This window comes from Mustela putorius, unplaced genomic scaffold (assembly GCF_011764305.1).
Source record: "Mustela putorius furo isolate JIRA1106 unplaced genomic scaffold, ASM1176430v1.1 tig00000721_pilon_pilon_pilon, whole genome shotgun sequence".
Lineage (NCBI taxonomy): Eukaryota > Metazoa > Chordata > Mammalia > Carnivora > Mustelidae > Mustela > Mustela putorius.
In genome coordinates, this window is record NW_025421456.1 from 3,314,116 (window position 1) to 3,341,115 (window position 27,000).

At 38.0% G+C, this 27,000-nt stretch overlaps 2 protein-coding genes across 6 annotated transcripts in view; one reads left to right on the forward strand and one right to left on the reverse strand.

The window, feature by feature from the left end:
* NUDT6 (nudix hydrolase 6) overlaps window positions 1–2,149 on the reverse strand; it is a 47,436-nt gene extending 45,287 nt beyond the window's left edge. Inside the window, exon 1 of one of the 3 annotated variants that reach the window (XM_004747960.3) lies at window positions 1,649–2,149. In XM_004747960.3, coding sequence (XP_004748017.1) covers window positions 1,649–1,886 — 238 coding nt within the window. In that variant the 5' untranslated portion in view covers window positions 1,887–2,149. The remainder of the gene's footprint in view (window positions 1–1,648) is intronic. The other 2 variants (XM_004747959.3, XM_004747962.3) reach the window with 2 other exon arrangements.
* A 116-nt stretch (window positions 2,150–2,265) lies between these two features.
* SPATA5 (spermatogenesis associated 5) overlaps window positions 2,266–27,000 on the forward strand; it is a 332,472-nt gene continuing 307,737 nt past the window's right edge. For all 3 annotated transcript variants that reach the window (XM_004747954.3, XM_004747955.3, XM_045083618.1), the window contains exons 1-9: window positions 2,266–2,476; window positions 7,946–8,067; window positions 9,315–9,472; window positions 14,572–14,630; window positions 15,260–15,904; window positions 16,870–16,999; window positions 17,271–17,327; window positions 20,303–20,426; window positions 22,685–22,940. In XM_004747954.3, the coding sequence (XP_004748011.1) occupies window positions 2,314–2,476; window positions 7,946–8,067; window positions 9,315–9,472; window positions 14,572–14,630; window positions 15,260–15,904; window positions 16,870–16,999; window positions 17,271–17,327; window positions 20,303–20,426; window positions 22,685–22,940 (1,714 nt within the window). In that variant the 5' untranslated portion in view covers window positions 2,266–2,313. The remainder of the gene's footprint in view (window positions 2,477–7,945; window positions 8,068–9,314; window positions 9,473–14,571; window positions 14,631–15,259; window positions 15,905–16,869; window positions 17,000–17,270; window positions 17,328–20,302; window positions 20,427–22,684; window positions 22,941–27,000) is intronic.

A 27,000-nucleotide genomic window follows, 5' to 3' on the forward strand; every position in this document is an offset into this window, starting at 1 on the left:
TTTGCACTAGCTCTTAGAGGCCGCATAATGCATTAACTACAGATTCCAGAGCCAAGGGAAATTAATCTCTCTGTGCCTCAGTACCATTACCTTTAAAATAAAGGTAACAGTATTTACCTCAGAGTTGTTATGAGGATTAAATGAATTAATATTTGTAAAGTTTTTAAGTGTCTAGCAATAGGAATTCATAAATGCAATAGAATATTTTATTTAAAAAAACTATAAAAAGTATATAGCACGATGTAGATTATAAATTAGTTTCCTATAATTTATCTTTGATCACCACATGTATCCAGTAAAATAATTAGGGTTGGCATTATTCACCTAAGCAACCTAAGAGGCAAATATTTTTAGTGGTGGTTTGCCTAATGGCTAAGCACCCGTCAGAACCCGGGACCTGAAATCTGGATGTGTGACTTTAAATCCAACACCCACGCTTTGCATTTTAGACTAAGGAAGTGCTTTAACTGCCTGGCCACTGACAAGTAACAAGTCTGTGCAATAAACACCTGTGTCTTCCCACACATCGGTAGATACATTAAAGGATGAACATTCGCTTGATTCTTCTATGGCTGATACTGTTGGAGTCAGCAATTATTCACAAGCAGGAGAGAAAATGCGGTGAAGAGGCAAGTAGTTTGGGAAGGAAAATGATTAAAGAATGAACTAGCTGAATTATATTTACATAAATGCTCATTTGCCATATTCCTCATTATCTGAAGTTTTGAGTGACAGGATCTCTCCAATGCTGAATTTCCGTGCTAGGCCTTCAAGTCGAATAGAAGAACCTAATCACCGGCTTCTCTGAAAGTGAAAGCGCCTCCATCTAAGCTGTCTTTCCTATCTTTAGACTTAAGTTCAAGGAAAGCAGAGAGTTTTCTTATTGAAGACTGAAAGCGCCCACTACCCTCCCTGGTTAATCATAAAAGATTTGTTGCTTTGTCTCTAGCAAACTCCAGTTCTTGCAATAGGCCCCAGTCATGGCATTGCTAAGTCCTGTTGGGTTTAACCTGTTTATGGTCACCTGTACTTGCTCTAACCCAACTCCCTTGATGCGTCAGCCTGACCCAACTCTCTTTCCAACAGTGAATTTAACCAAAACCCACAATAATAAGAAGTACCTTTCCATTACACATACAACACAATTGGTCCATTCATTCACCAACCCCTCTGGTCCATTCATTGTTCACCACCCGTAGAGCTTTGTCTCGGGCAAAGTGCCCTGCAGAATTAAGTCCCGGTAAATATTAACACTACTGAGCGCATGTGGTAGAGGCCAAGCTACGCACATTATATGCATTACCCTACGGAACCCCCCAGCAACCCTGTGCGTTACTAACCGGTTTTATGGAAGGGTAAATGATAGTTTACAGAACTTGCCGAAGGTCACACACTAGGAAGTTGATGAGAAACTAGGGCTGCCGATCAGCAAGTCTGGAATAGTTACAATTTCAACCAAGTGCCTCAGAAACCTCCCTGCAAAGGGCCCAAGAAAGGAAACAGGGGAAATTGGTACGGGTCATGCCTGCCCTCTCTCCCTAGGACTCGGTACTTGATTGACGGAGACCGTGTTAGGTGGATGGGGGCCCCGGTTACTTTATTAGAAAGGTTCCGGAGCCAGGGAACCCCATGGCCCAGGCACACTTGCCCTGCAAGCGCCTCTGGAATGAGGCGGCGTCCAGGCGGTCCAAGGCGCCGCGCCGTGCCAGGCGCACCGAGACGCCCCCGAATCTGTCCAGCTCTCCCCGCAGTTCTTCCGCTCCGGCGGGGGGGTCCCACCTGCAACGCGGACCGCCCGAAGCCCCGCGGTGGCCGGACAACAGCCTCGCGCTGCGGATTCGCAGGAGCACTGCGCGCCGAAAACTCCCGCTAGTTAGAGGCAGCATTTGCGCGTTGGCGTCCCACCGCTAGCTCGGCCCTTAAATCAAGTTTCCTTGGAGTTCCCAGAGCGGAGGTCGCTCCCGTAAATATTAGAAGAGTGCCATCCGAAAGTTGTGCTAACGTTACAGCATTTTTTTTTCCCCCCGGCGCTATACGGAAGTAACCGCGAAGTCCTGTCCACCAGCTCCTCTCAGAAGTTTGCCCGGTTCCAGGAAAGCCAGAGAGAAACTTTTCCACCACTTTCTTTTTCTAGTTTAAGTCAACAGACGCTTGTTCAGGGATAGGAAAGGCGGGAAGAAGTACTGCGCTCCACTTGGGGGATTACGGTGGAGGGCGGAGTCTCGTTGACTTCTGCCCCGGAAGTTTTTCTTCCAGAGACTCGAGCACGTTGAGCCGGCTTTGCTGCAGCCTTTCCTAGGCTTCCTTGTGATCATGTCTTCCAAAAAGAACAGAAAACGGCTGAATCAAAGCGCAGACAATGGTTCAACCTCGCCCTCTTCTGCTTCTACTCTTTTGGGGCCCTCGGCATCTTCTGCTGGGCCAGGAGCGGCGGCAACGGCCGGGATTCTGGTTGTGACCAACTTCTTAGAAAAGGGTAAAGCGTTTTGGGTGGAGGCGGAGGGGCGGCAACTTGAGATGTAGACCTTTAGGTGATGCCGCCTTTAAGGTGCTGAGGCTTTTGAAAATTGGGCGACACAGAGGTGTGACAGTGGCACGCAAGTGTGTACACCCGAAGTCGTGCCTGCAGAAACGGCTTATCCGTGGATAAGTCACGCCATCACTTTTGTAAATTGTTTTGAATTTGTAAATTGAGCTTGAAACAACTTTTCCTCGTTTAAGATTTACGACACATTTAACTGCAAAATTACTTAAAACTACGAGCATAGGATATATATACCAGAAAATTAAACAGTTCAGTAAAGATGTGGATCCATCTTTCCTAAGAGAGATTAATGTGTCTCCAAGAATGAAAGACTTCAGGATTTGTTCTTTTACACAGATTCTAGTATTTAATAACAGCTACTGATTACATAGTATTGTTGTCAGTAGTTTGGGTATGTCACAGACATATCTCGTTTAACCTTCATAGGAGCCCTGGAAGATGGATGCTGTATTATTATGCCTATTTGAGAGAGAAAGAATAGTTAATGTGATTGGCTCCAGGTTCCACAGGTGCCAACTGCCAGGCAGAATTTGACTTTAAAGCCTTTATCCTAGGTCAGAGCTCCCTTGAGTTAGGAGAACGGATTTATGTGAAAATTTAGTTGTTAAAGCTTCTATGTGTGGAAACGGTGTCATAGCTTTGAAAAAATGGAACACCAGCTAAACTGGGGGCAAGAATTTTATGTCTAATATACACCCTAATGACAATCTTAGAATTAGCACGGTGTTTTCAGTCTCATTTAAGGATCAGAGGATAACTTGTTCTGGCCTGCATATTTAATCTTTCAACTGGATCCTTCCCATTGAAATTTAAACCTGCCGATTTCTCTAACATCTTAAAACAAAAGTCCCACATTTTCTTCTTACCACCACCCTACCTCTTTCCATTCTTTCATTTCCAAATTTCTTCTCTTTTTTTTAGATTTTATTTTTAAGTAATCTCCCAACGTTGGACTTGAACTCAGAACCTGAGATCAAGAGTTGTAGGCTCTGCTGACCAAGCCAGCTAGGTGTACCTCATTCCCAAGTTTCATAAATGGAGTAGTCTCTCTCCTCATCTCTCACCTACTCGTTAGCCTATTAAAATTTTGACGTTTAAGTTCTGACAATATCCCATCATTCTATGGAAACTATCCCTGTCCTGGTCACTGATCATCTCCATGTTTATAAATATAAAGGACAGTTTTTCTTTACTTCCCTTACTTGACCTCTCAGCAACTTATGGCATTGTCTACCCTTTCCTTTTTCTTAAAACACTTTAATTTTGGGGAGTGCTTGGGTGGCTCAGTCAGTTAAGTGTCTGTCTTTGGCTCAGGTTATGATCCCAGGGTCATGGGATCAAGTCCCTCATTGGCCTCCCTGCTCAGTGGGAGGTCTGTTTCTCTCTCTTCTCTGGCCCCTCCACCTGACTTGTGCTCTCCCTCTCACTCACGCTAATAAAATCTTAAAAAAAAACAACAAAAAAAACACTTTAATTTTTGGTTATGTGCCCTTAACTTTCCTACTTTTTCTCCTACTTTCCTACTTTTTCTCCATCCTTTCGTTGGTAGGTAGATTTTCAGTTTCCTTTGCAGGCTCATTTTCTACTTGGCTGCCAAATGTTCCTCAGTTCTTAGTCCTAACACCCTTTTTTTTTTTGGCAAGTTCATCCAATGTCCAGAGTTTTCCGTCTATATGCTAATCATTTTTGAATTTATATTTGTACTTTATACTATTTCTGAATCTTGGTTTGGGTATCTTCTAGACCAATACTATTTAAACTCTGTAGGTAAAGTTGTGTGTGTGTATTTGTTTGTTTAAAGATTTTATTTATTTATTTGGCAGAAAGAGACACAGGGAGAGAGGGAACAGAAGCAGGGGTGGGAGAGTGAGAAGCAGGCTTCCTGCCCAGCAGGGGGTCCGGTGCAGGGTTTTTATCCCAGGATGCTGGGCTCATCACCTGAGCCGTAGGCAGTTGTTTAATGACTGAGCCACCAGGCACTCCTAAAGTTTTAAAAATACTGTATGTAGGGGTCGGTTAAGCGTCTGCCTTCGGCTTAGGTCATGATCCCAGAGTCCTGGGATCCAGCCCCACATCAGGCTCTCTGCTTAGTGGGGAACCTGGCTTCCCCTCTCCCTTTGCCCTTCCTTCAGCTTGTTCTCTCTCTCTCTCACTGATATGTCATAGCACAGTACTGTTGTAAAATACAGTAAAAAGAAATTACTAGAAAAATAAGTTCAAAAATAGAAATTTCTATTAGATTCAACAGATGTAGGATTACTCTGTCCAGTTGTAATAAAAGCTTCTAAACCCTTATTTGTTGTACTTACCCCATCATGACAGTAACAAATAGTTTGCTGACCACACTTTGTATAGCATTGTGCTGTACATCTTTTCTTGGATTTTTCTTCCTTTTTTTTTTTTTAACATTTTATTTATTTATTTTTTTTAAAGCTTTATTTACTTATGAGAGAGAGAGAGAGAGAGAGAACAAGCTGCTGCTTGGTGTAGCCTACTGTCCCGGGAGATCTTGATCTTCCTTACATGGCCCCTTCTTGTCTCTTGACATTTTGCTTATACTTGTTCCTCAGATGGACTATGCTGCCCTCTGTTCAGACCTCTCTGTACAAGCCAGGAATTATTTTCTTTTTCATCTTTGTTTTGTTAATTCCTACTCATCCTTTGGATCTGAATTTTTAAACATTACTTCCTTGGAGAAGCATTCTGTTTCTTCCAAATTAGATTCTGCATAATAGGCTCTCTCAGCACTCTTAGTCATTCTTTTTTTTTTTTTTTTTTTAGTCATTCTTGCATTGTATTAATTTTAGTTTAAAATTACACAGTTACTAAGTGATTGTTTAATAACTCTCTCATCCTATTAGATTTTAAGCTCTGTGAGGCCTAGGACCATCCACTTCTGTTTACTTTGTATCCCTAGTGCCTAAAATATTATCTGCTGTGAAGTAGGCACATAATAAATGTTTGCTGGATGAACCTATGAAGAGGTGATGGTTGTTTGAAATTACGTTTACTAATCTGGCACATGAAGTGCTCAATAAATATATAGTTAACCAATGGGGAAAGTGGATGTTGAGATGTATTTTTAAAGTACAGTATTGGAGCAATGCGGACTGCTGAAAGGAATTGTGTGGAATACAGCTTGAGTAGATTTGAATGCTGTGAGAAAGTACATGGAGATATGTTAGGAAATAGGGCCAGTGGATGAGAATTTGAATGTGATTTTCATAAGGAGGAAGTGGAGGTATTTAGAGAACTTGTGATTTGTCCAACCCTGGTGCAGTGAATGTGCAGGACAGGCTGGAAGTAAGAGAAGAAAACCTAGAATCTTGCCAAGGATTTAATACATCTGTGAGGTACTTATCAAGAGGGAAGGGTAATTCATTAAGGTTTAGGAAGAGAGAAGTGGCAGAAACTGAACCTTATGTGATCACCAAAAGGATGCTTTGTTGTTATTGATGAGTAAACTTTGTAAGAGGCCTAATGCTCATAGAAAAGTTGAATTTCTTTTCAGCTTCATATTATGAAATATGCTTATTTTATAAATGCTCAGTACTGTTACTTTTAGCTCCATGAGATGCTTTGTTTTCCTAGATTTGTTCAGCTGATGACAGAAGGAAAGTACATATATGGGGTAGTTATTTTGTAGTGGCAAAAAATAATTAAATGAGACATGGTTCTTGGTTTTGCTTTCATTTGCTTTGTTCCTTTTAAATTACAAAGTAGTTGTGTATTTATTATTAAGGAACATTAATATTAGAGAACTATGATTATGGTATATGTGTCTAAAAATAAATTATTTTTTTAAATTTTTTTAAAGATTTTATTTATTTATTTGACAGAGAGAAATCACAAGTAGATGGAGAGGCAGGCAGAGAGAGAGAGGGAAGCAGGCTCTCTGCTGAGCAGAGAGCCCAATGCGGGACTCGATCCCAGGACTCTGAGATCACGACCTGAGCCGAAGGCAGCGGCTTAACCCACTGAGCCACCCAGGCGCCCCAATTTAAAAAAAATTTTTTTTTTTAAAGATTTTATTTATAAAGATTTTATTTATTTATTTGACAGAGAGAGATCACAAGCAGGCAGAGAGGCAGGCAGAGAGAGAGGAGGAAGCAGGCTCCCCGCTGAGCAGAGAGCCTGATGCGGACCTCCATCCCAGGACCCTGAGATCATGACCCGAGCAGAAGGCAGCGGCTTAACCCACTGAGCCACCCAGGCGCCCTAAAAATAAATTTTATAATACAGCTTGTGACGGGCTTAAATTTCCTAAGTGTTTCATGGATTTTGTGCTGAGAAGAAAAACATTGTGTAATTACCTACTATGTTCATTGATTTCATGGATATTTATTATATAACTTCTTTTTAAAATTTTTTAAAAAAGATTTTTATTTATTTGACAGAGAAAGACAACGAGAGAAGGAAAACAAGCAGGGGGAGTGGGAGAGGGAGAAACAGGCTTCCTGCTGATCAGGGAGCCCATGCGGGGCTTAGTCCCAAGATCCTTGGGATCACAGCCTGAGCCAAAGGCAGACGCTTAAGGGCTGAGCCACCCAGGTGCCCCTGTTATGCTACTTCTATATTTGATGCACTCCTGGGCATTGGAGATACAAAGATGAATTTGACCCAGTTTGTGCCCCAAAGCAGCATATGGTTTAAGAGAAAGTCAGATTACAAAACAAATATATATTATGATGATAAATGCTAATATTTGACAGCATAGGGTGCTGGAAGAATCAGAGGAAGGACCAAATATGGACCTTGAGGAAGTGGAGGGGACAGGGTGGACATGTTAGCACATCATTTTCAGAGGTGTTGCCAGCTGGGTCCCCTTTGTGGCCAAAAGTTGAAAACAATAATGGTCATTTTAGTCTGTTTGTGCTTGCCTAAGGGATAAGACTTGTGCTATTATTTTACCCACGTATTCTTGAGATTAAAAAAGAAAAATATCTGACGGTATCAGGTGGATCAGAAGTGGAAATGTAATTTAACCCTCTAGAACTAGATGCCAGTTTCCCAGCTCAAGTCTTTGAATACTAGTAGTTAACTCAACTAGAATCTGTAGTACAAAATGTTACTATGTGAGTATGAAAAGACTATTGCAGGTATGTTCAGTTTTTAAAGAAATTAGAGTTTATTTTTCTTAGAGGGTGAAAACGAATACCTATCCCATAAGACATATTTTTTTACTTGGCGCTCATATTGTCAGTCAGTGGACCCTCAAAAAGGTTTGGTTTTAAGTCTTTTTGTTAATAAGAAGCAAGAATTGGAACTGGTTTCTCTAGGGTATGATAAGTGCATTCATGTGGTTATGTGGTTAGAAGATTTTTATTTACACCAAAAGAAAGCAGGCTTTAACTTCAGCTATAAAATAGTATGAAGAAAATTTTTTTTCCCTTTTGGTAGATGACAAAGTTCCTAAAACATTCCAGAATTCCCTTGTTCAGCTTGGACTCAACACTATGAAATCTGCAAATATATGTATAGGTCGACCAGTGTTGCTTACCAGTTTGGATGGAAAACAAGAGGTAAGAGTCTTTTTCATTTCCTTAATTTAGAAAGATCTGAGATTTTTTTTACTATGATTTTCAGGAAAGCAGTAATAAATGAAAAACTATATTTTAAAAGACCCTTTCTTTATAAACTTTTCCTTCCTTTGATATCTGTGACTATCCTGGGAATAGTAGCCCATAAATGTCATAATGTAGAGAGATGCTTTTTCTCCTGAGGTAGTGACACACATAGTATCTGCCCTATTCCCCCCAGTTTGTTAGTTATATTTTTTTTCCACAGAAATGCTGTTCGGGAGTATGAAAGTCATCTCTTCTGTATACAAATATTTGATTGCCCTTCCTGTTTTCAGCTGTTTGTTCTTGCTACTATTCATCATACTTGAGGCTGGAAGCCCAGAACCTTGCCTGGTTCTGCCCTGCTGCCAACCTCTGCCTCTGCCATTTCCTCTGCTGCTTCATTAGCCAGGGTACTCTCATTTAGCGAGGTCCTCTGAAAATGATTTGAAAGCTGTTATGTGCTGGGGCGCTTGGGTGACTCAGTTGGTTAAGCAACTGGTTCAGCTCAGGTCATGATCCCAGGGTCCTGGGATTGAGTCCCACATTAGGCTCTGCTCAGCTGGGAGCCTGCTTCTCTCTCTACCTGCCACTCCCCCTACTTGTGCTCTCCTGCTCTTAATCTTTAAAAACAAAAACAAAAACAAAAGCTGTTTTGTGCTGATGGCACACCTTTCATTCTTTTCATTATTCTTAAAAAGAAAAAAAAAAAAAGTCCTTTGCTGTGTCTTGTGGAAGACTATAAATATATGAGCTCAGCCCACTATTTGGAGCTAGAAGTCTTTGCTTCTGTCCCTTAACATTTACTTCTGATGAAATCTAGGTTCTCATGAAGCTCTTGTGCCAGATCCTTCACTATTTCCTGGATGTATTTTATGTTTCAGGCTGGATTACCTTACAGTTAGTTTGTCTCTAGTATTTTTTCCTATTTTCTATTTATTACATGTTAATGCCTTTGTCTCTTTTCCTAAATTACCTTTCAAATATTCAAATCATTTTCACTGTGGGATCATTGCTAATCTTCACAAGAAGATATAATTTTTATCTTAAAAGTTTTTTTGTAACTTGTGAGGTTGTAACTCCTTGGGGTTAAGGACTGTGTTTTGCAGATCCATCTGATTAGCTGTGCTTAGTTTTCTGCTTTATAAGTTAATGATAATCTGTGAATATTTCTTTTCTTGTATTTTTGTTTCCTGTGTTTTGGGCAGGTCTATACGGCCTGGCCTGTGGCAGGATTTCCTGGAGGCAAGGTTGGCCTGAGTGAAATGGCACAGAAGAATGTGGGTGTGAGGGTTGGTGATGCCGTCCAAGTCCAGCCTCTGTTGGGTGCTGTGCTACAGGCTGAGGAAATGGACCTGGCACTCAGGTTTGGCTCTTTTCTTTGGTGACATTTTGAATCAGTGCTGCCTAGTAGAAATAGAACAAATGTGAACCACATATGCATTTTGCATTTTCTGGTAGTCATATTTAAGAAGGAAAATGAAATTGGTGAAATAGTTAACATTTAATTTAATTATTATTTAAGTATTATTTAATAGTTAACTAGTTATCATAAAATTTTAACTTATAGTAACTATAAAAAACTATTAATAAGATAATTTTCAAACTAAATCTCGAAAATCCAGTGTGTGTGTTACACTTGTAGCACATCTCGATTTGGACCAGCCACATTTAAGTGCTTGATAGCCTCATGGTGAGTGGCTAGTGGTGTGCTGTATTAGCACAAGCTAGATGAGTCCACCTAATGTATGGACTAGAGACTCTCTGGTATCCTGTGGTTAGAGTATGCTCTGATATTTTAGGCGAGAGGAGTTAGTATTAATGAATATTTAACAACGGTTTTCATCTTGTTTAACAGTGTAATTAGGGCTGTTGTGAAGGAGGGAGTAGAGTACTGTGAATAGGCAAGAAACAAGTTTTAATCAAGACTGTTCCAGGGATGCTGGGTGGCTCAGTCAGTTAAGCCTCCAGCTCTTGGTTTCAGCTCAGGTTATGATCCCCTGGGTCATGAAATTGAGCCCCCCACTTTCCCACGGGCTCTGCCGCTCAGTGAGGAGTCCACTTGAAGAGTCTCTCCCACAACTCCTGCGTGTGCTCATGTGCTCTCTCTTTCAAATAAGTAACTCTTTAAAAACACCAAATATCTTCAAGCAAAGTACCCGATTATATACTTTAACTCCGTGATGATTCATTCCAGTAAAATAGTTATTTCTATCAGTTTTTGAAATGTCCTTTACCAAAGGCTAATTGAATCACCTTATCAATATAGTTAACCTTTATCACTCATCCTCTTGGATACTCTATATCTAATAGGATTGTAACTCAGTTTGCATATGCAAGTCTTACCAAAATTTGTTCATAAAAAGTATCTTTTGATACTTTAATACTACCTTACTAACAGTTTTGAGGATGTGTTTACTTTATATGCAGGAATCACAAAACATTTAACAATCATTAACTTTATTTTATTTTTTTTTAAATTCTTTTTATTGGGGCCCCTGGGTGGCTTGGTTGATTGAGCCTCTGCCTTTGGCTCAGGTCATGATCTTGGGGTCCTGGGATCGAGCCCCTTGTTGGGCTCTCTGCTCCATGGGGAGCTCCTTCCCCCTCTCTCTCTGCCTGCCTCTGCAATACTTGTGATCTCTGTCTGTCAAATAAATAAATAAAATATATTTTTAAAAAATTCTATTTATTTATTTGAGAGAAAGAGCGGGCGCACAAGCCGGGGGGTGGGGTGTGGGGCAGAATAGGATGGAGAAGCAGACTCCACACTGAGCAGGGAGCCTCACTTGGGGCTCAATTCTAGGATGCTGGGATCATGACCTGAGCTGAAGGCAGACACTTAGCTGACTGAGCCACTCAGGTGCCCGTCATTAGCTTGATTTTATTGTTTTCTTTTGCTACTTTTGTAGATTCCAAGCTTGAGCTTCAGCATATATATATATATATATATATATAATATATGTATGTATGTATGTATATGTATACATGTATACGTGTGTGTGTGTATGTGTGTGTGTGTGTGTATTTATAAGCCAGGAAACTTTTTTCAGAGGAATTAATAAGACTTTAACAATAAAATTAAAAGAGGAGAAGAGAACTCAACATATGTTGTGTACCAGCTGTGTACGAGCACATACGTGCAAGACTTTAACAATAAAATTAAAAGAGGAGAAGAGAACTCAACATATGTTGTGTACCAGCTGTGTACGAGCACATACGTGCACACACACTTTTTCCTCTTCTTTCATTTAATCCTCCTTCAAAATGCCCATATTGCCCCTTTCTTTTTTTTATTTATTTTTTATTTTTTTAAGGCTTTTAATAAAATTTTTTATTTTTTATAAACATATATTTTTATCCCCAGGGGTACAGGTCTGTGAATCACCAGGTTTACACACTTCACAGCACTCACCAAAGCACATACTCTCCCCAATGTCCATAATCCCACCCCCTTCTCCCAAACCCCCTCCCCCCAGCAACCCTCAGTTTGTTTTGTGAGATTAAGAGTCACTTATGGTTTGTCTCCCTCCCAATCCCATCTTGTTTCATTTATTCTTCTCGTACCCACTTAAGCCCCCATGTTGCATCACCACTTCCTCATATCATATCCTCTGCTTGACTTATTTCGCTAAGCATGATACGCTCTAGTTCCATCCATGTTGTCACAAATGGCAAGATTTCATTTCTTTTGATGGCTGCATAGTATTCCATTGTGTATATATACCACATCTTCTTGATCCATTCATCTGTTGATGGACATCTAGGTTCTTTCCATAGTTTGGCTACTGTGGACATTGCTGCTATAAACATTCAGGTGCACGTGCCCCTTCGGATCACTACGTTTGTATCTTTAGGGTAAATACCCAGTAGTGCAATTGCTGGGTCATAGGGCAGTTCTATTTTCAACATTTTGAGGCACCTCCTGCCCCTTTCTTAAAGAGAGGAAATGGGCTCCATTATTATATGGGTTAGGTAGTAGTTCTACTCAGATTAAATAATATTAATCTTTAGACTGTTTTGAGGCAGTGCTGCAGGTTGCAGTCATCAGTTGACTGGATTTTTTTTGATGATTTTTTTGTGACCTCTTGAGGGCGCAGCAGTCTTAGGTGATAATGATTGTCTGCTGTAGAGGAACTGTATGTTTTAAAAAGAAGCTTGTTTTTTTTTTTTTTTTTTTTTTAAAGATTTTATTTATTTATCAGAGAAAGAGGGAGATAGAGAGCATGAGTAGGGGGAAAGGGCAGAAGAAGAGGGAGAAGCAGGCTCCCCACTGAGCAGAGAGTCCAATGCTGGGCTCAATCCATGACCTAAGCCGAAAGCAGGTGGAAGCTTGGTTTTTAAAATTTTACTGAAAAAAACCCTTGTGTTTTAAACTTGGCGGCAGAGTTTAGGTAAGAAACTTAATTTCCAATAAGAAAAATCAGTTATTTTATTCTGCTGATTAAATCCTTCATTTGCTTCGGAAAAGATTTATTAGTGAGGTTAGAGCTCCTTCTAGTGGAAGTGATTTTATCTGCACCCATTCTTTTTTTAAAAGCAAAACTTTAAAGTATTTTTTACTCTTCTTATACACATTTGCAAGTATTTTCTATTCAGAGTTTAATAAATAGGAATGGTTTAAGTAAGTATAACTGGTTTCAGAGTTCTATAAACAGAAGTGAATTTAAGCATTTAAGGAGCTACAGTTTCCTAAATAGTCTGAATATATATTTGATTTGAAATTTCCTTCTTGTTCTGTTTTTCTCTCTCTCCTTTATATGAATATACAGTCAGTTTTCATTATTAGCAGTATGTTTTATAAAATTTCTGTGAACACTACATTAGCAAATACTGAACCGTTGCTCCTAGGGGTATGTATGTTTACACATACATGGAATATATGTTTGTGTTTAATGTTACATGTTTATATTTAAATGCATTATTTAATGTGTATTATAAATAATATATTAATAACATTAATATATTTGGTGTATATTTAATATACAAAAATGTATATCTTATATACATTATAATCTTAAAACAACTCATTCTAATAGATTTTATCTTTTTTATTTTATAAAAGAGCAGCACTAGTTTAGAAGTGTTATGTGACTTGCCTGAGGCCACCTCACTAACAGATGTCAAAGTTGGGATTCAGATCTCTGGCTGGTACAGGAGCTGGGACTTTTTGCTGTACACTGCACTGCCTCCTGCTATCTCTACTCTCCACCCTCTAGTTATCTCTGAAAGAATTGAAATAAGAGTACTTTCTAGGTTTCAGCTAGGAAAGTGCTTAGTGACTTGAATTTTTTTTGCCTGTTCTGTGCATGTCTATGAATGACTAGGAAAGCTCTGCTGATACTGATTTTAGGGTTACAGATAAATTTTAGCAAGTAGGTGAATCTGGAAATAACGAGGTTGACTATATTGATTTTGTTTTTGCTAATAAAGTGTTTGGAGAACAAGGCTTAGGTTTGGACTAGATGGGTCTGCTAATATACCTCTTTCTGAGCTAAACTATTACTTCTCCACTGATCTCTGGCAGAGCTCACAATTCTAGGCCTCCTGTGCTGGTATGGGCTACTTGCATGTGGGGAAGAAGGAAAAATGCTCATATTCTGAGAACTCTCCAAGAACATGTTTCTTTACAAGTGTAATGATTTTAGGATATACCTATTTGTACTCAAGCAGCCTTCTAGGAAGACAGTCGTTAGTAGGAGAAGGAGTTCTCATATTTCTCTTTCTGGAGAAAGGTATGTCCTTTCTCTGGAAGTAAATTCCATTATACCATTACTCTCCTTTTTTCTTATCTCTACCTTTTCAGGTAATATCCTATAAAGGACTTAATTTTCCTTGAAGTTAATTTATAAATTATAGAAAGGAAATAAGCTATTAATAAAAGCCTTTCTCCAAGCTATGCAGTTTCAGAAAGGGAATGATTAATTTAGGCCAGTGTTTTTCAAGTGCTTTTTGGCTATGACACATAATAAAAAATACACTTTATTGTGATTCAGTGTATGCATACATCCACAGATACAGGGCACATATGCACTCACATGTGTGTAGCTGTATACATGAGTATATAGATGTGTGTGTGTAAGATGTGTGTGTATAAGAAAGTAATGCTTTTCTAAGCGGTATTTTCCCTTTTCATGTGTGATGTACTTTGACATTTTGTATTCTATCAAAAAAAAATGCTGGATGGGATTGACTGAAATGATTTCATGATCCACTAATGGATAGCACTCTTAATTTTAAAGAACATTGATTTAAGTCATTAGGATACCAAATTGCAAGTGATATTTTCATGGCTATTAGAAGTATCTAAGAAGCATAAATTATTCCCAAATTGTATAAACGATTTCCAGTTTGTAAATTATTCTTTTGACTAGGTCTATAGTACAGCTGTGTACACGTAATTTTATATTACATTTAGTCTCTGGTATGCTTAATTCTGATTTTTATTTCCTCCATCTTTTATAGTGACAAAAATGTGGACATTAATGAAGAACAGCTGGCTGGTTGTCTTCTGAGAAAGCTGGGTAAATAGTTTTTCAAATTGTAAAAAGCAAGGTAGCAGTAAATAAAGTAATGTGTCTTTGAGGTCTTGTATAAATCATACTTTTATTCAACATATTGTGGAGTGTTCTTCTCAATGAACTAATGCCCTTTTGGGACAGGAATTTTTTCTCCCCAATTAATTGATTGGCACTTAAGCAAATTTTTTCTCCCCAGTTAATTGATTGGCACTTAAGCATTGAAGAGAATATTTGACTTATCTATGGATAAAGTCAGTGGGAGAACTGATACTTTTAACCCTTGAGTTCTTCCTCTTTCCAGTGAGAAATGTTATCTTGGAGTATTAGTTAGGTGTGCCATTTTAGGTTCGTTATTATTAGATGTGGAATGCCAGTCTATTTGTTGATATAGTTGATAGAATCCTAGATATATTGAGTGTGGAGAATTTTAAAGAATTATCTTGTCCTTCTGTCTCCAGATAGTGCTCTATCAAATGGGAATTGTCTCCTTTTTATGGCAATTATTTTGTTAATACTCTTTGATTTAGTCTTTTCAGTCAGATAGTTTTGTTAACAGATGGAATAAGTTGCGTTTAAACATGAAGGGGATGAAAAGTTATGCTAACACATATATTTAAAAAATTATTTTCTAGATGGCAAGATTGTTTTACCAGGCAACTTTCTGTATTGTACATTCTACGGACGACCATGCAGACTGCAAGTGTTGCGAGTGAAAGGGACAGATGGCATGATATTGAGAAGGCCTCAGAATGACTCTGACACTGATGCCCAGGGAATGGCCTATGAACAGTCCAGCATAGAAACCAGTACCCTGGATGTATCCCTACAGCTAAGCCAGTTAGATCTGGAAGAGCCTCGGGACCCAACATCCAGCAGTACTCCCTGCAAATCAGCAGATGATAAAATGTTAGATAAAACTAGTGACATTTTGTTGGATGTTACACAGAATCCTGGGAACAGCAGCAGACTTGGACTAGGGGAAGTCACAGGACTTAAGTGTAGTTTTAATTCAGCCAGAGGAGAAAATGAGCAACTTGTCAATGAAGAGAGATTGCTAAAGTCAGCATGTGTGGGAACAAAGTGCAACACTGATATTTTTTATTTTATATCTTCAACAACAAGAGTCAATTTTGCAAAGATTCATGCAAATTCAAAAGTGCAAGAGGACCACTTCAAAGTAACTTACGGCATGATAGGAGGCTTAAGTAGTCAGCTGAAAGCGATTAGAGAGATGATCGAATTGCCTCTCAAACAGCCTGAACTTTTCAAGAGTTATGGTATGATTTCTTCAGTGTATTGCACCAGAAGTATTCAAACAAAAAGCAGTTGGCACATTCCACTTATGTAATAATTGCTCACCCTCTTTTCTTGGTTTTCTTTCCAAATGGTAGGTATGGTAGGAGGTGTGAGTTGCTTTGGGAGATGCCCTCAGTTAAGTGAGCCTTTTTCCGTGCTTGATCTCTTTAGGTTGTAATGTGAGTTAGTTGCAGCCTTGTCTCTTCTAACTGCATACTTCCACAGTTGTTTGTATTGGATCTAGAACAAGTATCTTGTCATTCTAGATCAGCTGTAATGACCAAAGAAGTAAACCAAACATTCAAATATGTTAGATAAAACTTCTCTGTTAGGAAATATAACTCTGTGAGGATTTCTTTGCATTGAAGCAAGTGGTTAAGGGAGTGATTGGCTTGAAGGAAACTCAGGGCTACTTCTTTATGGTAACTGCCCAGATGCTCTGCATGTATTTGGTGCCTACAATTTGGTGCTTCTTTTTCTGCCTTTTCATTTTTCATGAATCTTTATATATAAAAATATATGAACCCTTTGACTGACATTTTGCTAGTAATGCTTATATAATATAGATGACCAGTTAGGTGAAAAGTAGGATTGATGGCTTTCTTTGGGTGGCCTTGTTCTTGTCTGAGCTTTGTGTTCTGATCATTGAGCTGTGCTGTGTGGGATGGGGCATAGCAATTATGTGGCTGTCCAGCCAGTTTTTCACTAGTGTTCCCAGCCTGGTTGGGTCTAGAGAGAGGAAGAGAGAGAGAAAGTCATTTCTTGAGATCAGTGTTTGGCTAGTTAGTACATTTTTGGAGGAAGGGGGCAGGGGCAGGAGGTCTGAATCTTACTTTAGTTTTGTGATACAAGGTAAATTCATATTTTATAACTCATATTTGCAGTCATATGATAACACAAGAAACCTAGTAATGCTGAATCCATTGTTCTCTTCTTTTTCTTCTAGGAATTCCCCCTCCTAGAGGAGTGTTACTCTATGGCCCTCCAGGTACTGGAAAGACAATGATTGCCAGGGCGATTGCTAATGAAGTCGGAGCCTATGTTTCTGTAATTAATGGTCCTGAAATTATAAGCAAGTAGGTGCATAATTTAATGGAATAAACAGTGTTATTAAATACTTCTTAAAGGTGATTTTAAAAAATAACTGCATAGCATTCTGTCTGGATATTTCATATGTGAAAATAATTTAAATTTGCTTTTGGTTGTGTATACAAATTAAGTTTGAAAAATAATTTTCAAAAGTAAGTTTAAGTACTCTGGAAGTATTTGAAAAGTTAGATGAGCTTTTATAGACGAAACTTTAAAAACATTAAGCATTGATTCTTAAATGCATTTTATTTGTTACAGATTCTATGGGGAGACAGAAGCAAGGTTACGTCAGATATTTGCTGAAGCCACTCTACGGTATTTACATGTGGATTTGTAATTAGTAATCTAACTAGTAACTATCTGTAATTAGTAGTCAAGGCTGTAGTAGAGTTACTAACAGTTAGAGTTACTAACTGAGTTATTGAATTACCTGAAGTAGGAGAATTAAGACACTGTTGTTTGGTAAATCATATGATTTTACTTCAGATATGCATTTCTGATGTTCTTTCTTTAGAGTGCCTATGGTACTTTAGGATATTCAGTTTATCTAATTACTTTAATAGATTGTATTATAGTATCTCTTTATGCTTTTTTCTTATAGTTTGCTTCAAGGGGACAAATCTTTTGCTTTTTTTTTTTTTTTTTTAAAAGATTTTATTTATTTATTTGTAAGAGAGAGAGAGAGTGAGAGCGAGCACAGGCAGACAGTGGAAGGCAGAGTCAGAGGGAGAAGCAGGCTCCCTGCGGAGCAAGTAGCCCGATGTGGGACTCGATCCCAGGACGCTGGGATCATGACCTGAGCCGAAGGCAGCTGCTTAACCAACTGAGCCACCCAGGCGTCCCAAATCTTTTGCTCTTTAAAAACAATTTTTATTGATTATTCCTCAGTTTAGGCTACCATATTACATTACAGTGAGTATAAGAATGTGGCCTATAACTTGGTCTAATATATTATTCATAATAAGGCTATGTCTTTGCCTTTTTTGGCATTTAACTAGCAAAATTCTGCTCTCATCAAAAGAACTATTTTTTTAAAGATTTTATTTATTTATTTGCGATAGAGCAAGAGCAAGTGAGAGAGAGAGAGCAAGAGAACACAAGTGTAGGGGGAGGAAAAGGAGCAGAGGGAGAAGTAGGCTCTCCACTGAGCAGAGAGCCTGACACAAAGCTCAATCCCAGGAGGGATCATTATCTGAGCTGAAGACAGACTCTCAACTGACCAAACCACCCAGGCGCCCCCAAGGAACTTTGATTTTTAGTTGTTTTTTCCCAGAGATCGTGTATGAAATAAGGTAGTCCCTTATAAGGTTTGTAGTCCCAATATTGAAAATTTGAGAACCAGTGGTATACTGTATTGCATAGTGTGTTTTCATTGTTGTTTTGTTTCTGGCAGTTGAATCTCTCTTTCGTGAGAGAATGCACATCTTTTTATGGGAGAACTGATCACTTTGAAAGTTCTTTTTTAATAGACCAAAAAAAAAAAAAGAGAGAGAGAGCACCTTTGGAATTTCTGTACCTTGGACTTTACATCTGCTCCAGGGGACATTTCTGGCCTCAGATTCTGAATTGATGCAGTCATAACAATTTACTGGGCATTAGAGGGCAAGTTCTGTTTGGGCATAGACTTATCTCATGAGCCAATAGACTATTCTTAGTACTCTGCTTTTTATTGTTCAGATGTGCTAGAATGTGATGAATTAATAATTTGGGCTAGAATTAATGTAAGGTTTTTCAGTTTAACATCCTGTTGCATTTGTCTTTAATATTATTACCTGAGTCCTGAATTTGATACATTGGATTTCTTTTTTTTATATTAAGTTTTTATTTTAATTCCAGTATTATTTACGGTGTTGTATTAGTTGCAGGTGTACAACAATGGTTCAACAATTCTGTGTGTCACCCTGTGCTCCTCATGACAATTGCCCTCCTTAATCCCTGTCATCTATTTCACCCTTCCCTGTGGTAACCATCAGTTTGTTCTCTATACTTAAGAGTCTGACTTTTGGTTTCTCTCTCTCTCTCTCTTTTTTTCCCCTTTGCTCATTTGTTTTATTTCTTAAATCCAACAGAAAATCGTATGGTTTTTGTCTGTTACTTATTTCACTTAGGGTTATACTTTCTAGCTCCATCTATGTTACTGCAAATGGCAAGCTTTTATTCTTTTTGTGGTTGAATAATACTCCATTGTGTGTATATACTGTATCTCCTTTATTCACTTATCGGTTGGTGGACACTTGGGCTGCCTTCCTAATTTGGCTGTTGTAAATAATGCTGCTGTAAACATGGGGGGGGCACATATCCCTTTGAATTAGTGTTTTTGTGTTTTTTGGGTAAATATCCAGTATATGTTGTAGGGTAGTTTTATTTTTAACTTTCTGAGGAACTTTCTTAGTAGCTGCACCAGTTTGCATTCTGACCAACAGTGCGTGAGGGTTCCTCTTCCTCCACATTCTCAAATACACTTGTTTTATGTGTTTTTGATTTTAGCCATTCTGACAGCTGGGGGGTGATAGCTCATTGTAGTTTTGATTTGCATTTTCCTGTTAAGTGATGTTGGGCTTCTTTGCATGTTGCCTGTTAGTCATCTGTATATCTTCTTTGGAGAAATGTCTGTTCATGTTTCTGTCCATTCATTTGGATTGTTTGCTTTTTGGGTGTTGAGGTGTATCTGTTCTTTATACATTTTCGGTAGTAACTTTTACTGGATATGTCCTTTGCAAGTATCTTCTTCCATTAATTTTGTTTGTTTCCTTTGCTCTGCAGGAGCTTTTTATTTGATGTAGTCCCAATAGTTTATTTTTGCTTTTATTTCCCTTGCGTCAGGAAACATATCTAGAAAAATGTTTCTATGGCTTATATCAGAGAAGTTACTCCCTGTGCTCTCATCTAGGATTTTTATAGTTTCAGGTCTCACATTTAGTTTTTTAATCCATTTTAGATTTTTTTTTTTTAAAGATTTCATTTATTTATTTGACAGAGAGATAGAGTTTACAAGTAGGCAGAGTGGCAGGCAGAGGGAGAGGGAGAAGCAGGCTCTCCACTGAGCAGAGAGCCCAATGTGGGGCTTGATCCCAGGATCCTGGGATCAGACCTGAGCCGAAGGCAGCCGTTTAACCGACTGAGCCACCCAGGCACCCCTAGATTTATTTTTGTATATGATTAATTTTCATTCTTTTGCATGTACATTTCAATTAAAAAATTAAACATATTCAGTTTCAACTGAAATGCAATAAATCAATTTTAAAAATCAGGTGTATTTTAAATAATTTATTTTACTTGTTTGTTTTTAGGCACCCATCAATTATTTTTATTGATGAGCTGGATGCACTTTGTCCTAAAAGAGAAGGGGCTCAGAATGAAGTGGAAAAGAGAGTGGTAGCATCGCTGTTAACATTGATGGATGGTATTGGTTCAGTAAGTATAGCACCAGTATCGACTCTGTGTAAGAAAGGGTTGGCTCCTAATAATATATGTATCTAGTAGCAAAAACTATTAAATATGTCTGAGTTTTGGGGTATTCTAGGGTAAGGAATAATATTAGCCATTAAAACTAAAGGAAAGACCCATAAAATAATTTTCTTCAGCAGATATCTTAGTAACTTCTAGGAGGATATACTGCCATGTTTTTCTAGTATATAAAATAATAATATGCATTGATGGATTTTTTTTTTTTTGGTAGTAATGGTATTAAAAACCTGAAGCAAAAATCAGTAAGGGTCAGATCAATAAGAAATTTTTTAAGTCTTATATACGCATGTAAAAATGAATTCTTTTAAGGCTTTAAGTTGGACAAGTCAAAGAAATGAGTGAGAATAATGGAAAATATGTTTGTATAACGTTTAAAAAGAATCTACCCATGTTACCAGATTCTCTGATAGGGATACACTCACATATTAATAAAAACTATGTGCTGATTATGAAAGGAAGATCCATAGGAGTATGACAGGAATGAAGAAAAATTCTCTCAGACCCCTGACAGCCATTTGCCAGAATACATTTCTTATTCTGGATTGTAAATAACTCTATTTTTAGAGTCATGTTAGAACCAAAAGAAATTTTAGAACTCATGTGGTCCCAAACCCTTTTTTTGCACATCAAATGACTGGACAGTTGACACTTTCTGATTTTTACTATCTATTGGTAGAAACTAAACATGGGAAAATAATGTGAAGGTTGGGTTTTAAGTCTCCATTATTTGTTAACATGTGTTACCGTTTTTTAAAAATTATTTATTTTAGAGAGCATGCACAAGTGCTCATGAGCACATGTGCACAGGCAGGGGGAGGAGTAGGGGGAGAGGGAGAGAGAACAATGTTAAGTAGACTGCCCACCGAGCATGGAGCCCAATGTAGGGCTCAGATCCACAACACATGAGATCATGACCTGAGCCACAGTCAAGAGTTGGCCACTCAACTGACTGAGCCACCCAGGTGCCCCAACATGTGTTACAATTTTAAGTGTAACAGAAGACTTGATACCTGAGGGAGGCTGGATGACCACTTGGTTCTCAGTCTTGGTGCAACTATTTGGTGTGATAATGTCCCAGGTTTGGTTCTCAGCCCTTAAGAATTGGAGACTTCAGTGATGCTAGTATGTTGGAGGTGGCAGGGCTCTGAGGACTGCACCTCCGTAACAACACTAACAACAGACATATGTAAATTGGGATGCCAGTTTGTCCATTTACAATAAGATGTAGAATCATTAAGCCAATCACATATCTTTGTTTATGGATGACTCTTTCCACTTTGAAAGCAAATATGTATGGAGAGCTATATCATAATTAGAAGAGTTCTGGTGAGTATGAGATCAGATGGAAGGCTTTATTTTGGAGGCTATTAATTGCTGCCTCTTTCTCTGCTGCCAGGATAGGTCTGCGGTGTACTGGTGGTTTTGCCTGTGGGCAGGACTGGAAGCATGTGACATGGATGTTAGTATGAAAATGCTTAAGGGCCATTGATTCTAAATTCATAACTTACAGATTTTTGTAATCCATGCATTTTCTGTTAGCACAGCCAATATAAGTGAATAGGTTTGAGTTTCCTTATTTTGAATTACGTGTCAGTTAAGTTTGTGCCTGTGAGATTATACATGGGTCATCAGAATAAAATGTCAGATAACTTTCACAGATGGCTGATTATTATCATAGTTCTTTATAACTTGTTCCAAATGTCATTCCTATGTGAAAAATCCATATGTATTCAAGGACGGCTAATGCTCAGGTGTTGGTTCCATCGTCGTCTATATTTCTAGAAATTTAAACATTTATCAGAATAAAAAAAGTACAGTCCACATGTTTATAATATTTTTTAAAACAACTGTGTAATAGAGCCTTGTTCTATTTGAATAATATGCAGGTCATAGTCTTTGCCTTCAAGTAGGGGAAAAGGCCAACTTAAAGTAAAACAACTATATGGTAGGATATTATGAAAATGGTGACGTTTAGATACCAAAAACGGGAGAGACATCACTTACAGTTGGAAAGGTATGTAGTGAAAAACTTTCTAGGTGAGGGAGTATTTAGGCTGAACTTAGACAAATGGGGGATGAGTAATTAAAGTGTGAAGGATAAGACTTAACAGCCTGGACACTTACAGTCTTGTTTATGTAGCCAGTGCCTATGTACATATTGCTTTTAGATGAATGTGTAATTTATTCTCATTTTATTTTGTAAGGAAGGAAGTGAAGGACAAGTGTTGGTCCTTGGGGCCACAAATCGCCCTCATGCCTTAGATGCTGCACTTCGAAGACCTGGACGATTTGATAAAGAGATTGAAATTGGAGTTCCTAATGCTGCAGATCGTCTAGATATTCTCCAGAAACTGCTTCAAAGGGTACCACATTTGCTCACTGAATCTGAACTGTTACAGCTGGCAAATGGTGCTCATGGGTACGTTGGAGCAGACTTGAAAGCCTTGTGTAATGAAGCAGGTGAGAGTGCTTTGCTACTGTGAGTCTGTATTGATGGGCTTCATAAATCTGGTTCATTTGCATACTTATTTCTTAATAGAAATAGCTGATATTTTTCCTAATCATAAGATATGTATTTATTGAAAACTAGATGATTCAGAAAACTGTAAAAAAGAAATAAAAATCTCTCATACCTCCCGAAGGTAACCACTATAATAGCACACCTACTTTCACACTTTTCCTAAGTACACACAGACACACACATACACATGTATCATCAGATGCATTTATGGCAGTATCGACGATGACTATTTATTGATACTGTGCTGTGGAAATTAGGTAGAAGAGCCTACAGGTGGATCAGAATTTCGTTAAAGGAGCAGCTTTGTATTTTTTGAAGTGCTGAAAAAGTACTTAGCAAAATCTAAGAATTCTATGCTGCAGAGTATGTGATGGTGATGTTTAAGTCTGAAAGTGTATAAGGGCTGTGAGTTGACTCTTTGACTTTAAGAACGTCACTATGGCGTAAACAGTCTTTGCTATGGAAGCCCTTAGGATCTTTTAACATTTTTGTGATTTTTCAGAGTAATTTTAACCGTGAAAAATGTTGTGCCCATGAAAAATCAGGGCAGTTTCTATAAGCTATTGAAATATTTCATCAGGTAAATAAGTTTTTACTGAAAAAAAAATCTGATTGTTGTTTTTGTTTTTGTTTGTTTGTTTTTTGGTCCTAAGAGAATGTGTTTATTTTCTGGTAACCTGTAAAGGCTGGTGGGCATATACCTCAAAGCATACCTGGTTTGCCAGTAATCCTAGGTTCCTTAAATTTATTCCCTTGGGGATATATTTCTAGACCCTATTATACTTCAGAAGAAATTTTTTTCAGTTGTTGTGTTCTGTTGTTTCAGTTTGTGACCTATCTAGCATTTTCAAAAGGTTAAGTTTTAAGAAAAGTTTAGCCCCGTTAGGTAATGGAAGAAATGGAATTTTTGAGTTGGAGCTTTAGTTATTTTAGAGATTTAGTATAGAAATATGGTACCTTCTTCCAAATTATGGATTCATAGTTAATATAGTAGGCTTTAAAAACCCTTCCTTTAGTCCTTTCATCTTTCTAGTCTGGCTCAATATATGCAGAGAAGAGAATTTAGAACAAAAAACAGGTTGGGAAGGAAAACCTGGAAGGGATATTTAGGGTTCTTCTTTTTTTTTCTTTCCTTTTTTTTAAAGATCTTATTTATTTATTTGAGAGAGAAAGAGAGCACGGTGGGGGTTGGGGAGGGCCAGAGGGAGAAGCAGACTCCCCATGCTGAGCAGGGAACCTGACATGGCACTCCATCCTGGGACTCCAGGATCATGACCTGAGCCGAAGGCAGTCGCTTAACCAACTGAACCACCCAGGCACCTGATATTTAGGGTTCTTTGAATATCTTACTCTTGGTGGAGAAAATCAATTTTGTTTTATTCTTTTTGACCATTATCACAGTTTCCATGTTAGAGGTTTCACAGATGGAGGAAACCATAGGTTATGTAGATTACAAGGCCAAAAAAAATTTTTGGTGCATTTTGGCCTAGGATTCATTCTTTAGTATCTTTTATAAGATATTTTTCTTAATTTCTCATATATTTCATTCACTCTGGAAGGCTCTGGGATTCTTACTGTTCAGAAACATACAGTCTAATGAAGGAAAGAGATTTGTGAATAACTACTTACACAGTGAAATATGTACTCATAAAACTATGGAGAATGCAGTGACTTTCTCTATGGGGAAAGGAAATGCTATGGTTATTCAGAAATAGCCATATCTAAGAAGAAGCTTAAAAAAAGCTCTACATGCAGAATGAGGGGGGTGAGAATGTGGGAAAGGGTAAACATTTTTTCCACTGATCCTCACACCAACCCTGTGATATAAGTATCAGATAGACTCGAGAGAGGTCTCACAGCTGGTAGGAGGCAGAGCTAGGATTTAAACTTAAGTTCATTTTATTCCAATCTATGCTCTGCATCAGAATTAAATACTAAAAGAAATTTTTGTCAAAGTGGTGGAAGGCTTTTTTGATTTAATTTTTTATTTCAAAGGTAAGTATGTCCATAAATTTTGTCCTAAGACATTAAGGGGAAATGTGATAATGTAAATTTACATACCAGATGTAAATAAACCATCTACTTTCATGGGCACTGTAGTACCCCCAACATCTTTAGGAGCATAACAAGAAAAGTTGAGAGATTCTACCCTTTACTCTCTTCTATTACTTGAAAAAGTTGTGAAAGGATCAGAAGGAAGGATGGAGATGGGCCTCCACCCTGAAGATAGATAGATAGATAGATAGATGAATGGGTATGTAGGTATTTGGGGTATACTTGGCAAATACAAGTAGCAAATAAATATTAATAGTAATATCAGATTATCAATATTGAACTGATCTTTTTTCCTCTAGTCTAGCAATGAATTGGTTTATGAGAACATAGTTTTTAAAAAGGTTAGCATTATAATTAAAGTGTCCAGTAAGGAAAGTATGTGGTTTTGTGTATACTGTCTTAAATACTTACATATGTTGTGTTATGTAGCATCATTCCATATATATAGCAGAATACAGTTTAAGAACAGTGCACTAGAATTTTTTGCAAGGCATTTTTCTAAAGAAGTAGAGAATGCAGTAGAAAACGGAAAAGTGGAGTTGGACAGACCCGCTTTTAAAATCAGGCTTGTGATCCTTGGACATGTTCTTTGCCTTATCTGGGCCCTAGTTTTCTCTATGGGTAGATTTAGGTGGTTTTTGCAGATGATATGTAAGTGCCCTTGTAAATATGACATTCCCTAGATATAAGGGAGGATGAGAAAGAAAGGGGGAGATTTAAAAAAAGGATAGGAAGGATTAGAAAAAGGAAAGAGGAAAACAAATACCCAAGTTATTTACTAAATGTGACCTGGCCTCATCAGCTACCTTCTTCATACACCTGGCCTTCCTGCCCTTTATTTTGTTCTCTTTTGTACCTGTTTTTCTGAATAACTTAAGTGACTAGTCAAGGCTTTCTCCCACAGCGTTCTTAGAGATAATGCCACAAAGCAGACTCATGTTAATTGTGAAATAAATTGCATTTTCTCATTGAAACAAATTTATAATTTCTGCCTATAGACTTGACATGAGTAAATTATAAATTTGGCAATAGTGCAACTCAAAAGGAAAGATAAACCAACTCTAAAACTCAATAAGCATTAAAAATAGTAGAATTATATTTCAGACACCCAGACATACCTGGGTGTCTCAGTTCGTTAAGCAACTGCCTTCAGCTCATGTCATGATCCCAGGGTCCTGGGATCGAGCCCCAAGTCGGGCTTCCTACTCTGGGTAGGGGGAGGGGTCTGCTTCTCCCTCTCCCTCTGCTGCTCTGCCTGCTCGTGCTCTCTCTTGTTCTCTCTGACAAATAAATGTTAAAAAAAAAAAAAGAATTACATTCCAAATTCTATAGAATAGGCATAAGTGTATCCTACATATTGAACACACAGAGATATCTCCATATATTATGATGGGTGTATTGAGCATAGGAAGAATAAACTCAGCTCTGTGGTAAATTTGAACTAATCTCCTAGGTATAAATAAAAAGAATTGAGCACTTAATATTGCATCCTACTTAAATTTATAGGGGCAATTAGAAAATAATTGGAATGCGTCTCTGTCTTTTAAAATGACCACTTAGGGAAGTTTGAATTGTTGCCAGTTGTTGTTGTTTTAAGCATGTTAAGTTTTCTTGGGTAAGTAGAAGCAGTTGCAATCATTACATTGACCTTAGAATTATACACAAAGTTAGAATCACTGTTTTTTAAAAAAGAATCATGGTAATATCTTAATATTTGGAAGTAGCAGTAATAACTTCTGGCACGTAGTAAGTGCTCAATAAATATTTGATCTGAGAAATACATGTGAAAGCTGGGAGACATAATCAGACTAATTACTACCCCACGGCCCCTACAGATCAATAAAAATGTTTATTAACCTGAAAGTTGAATCAGTTTTGTTTTTAAACCCCTAGTGAGATTCATCTCTCTCTCTCTCCTCTGTTGCCTTCACAAGTCCCTGTCTG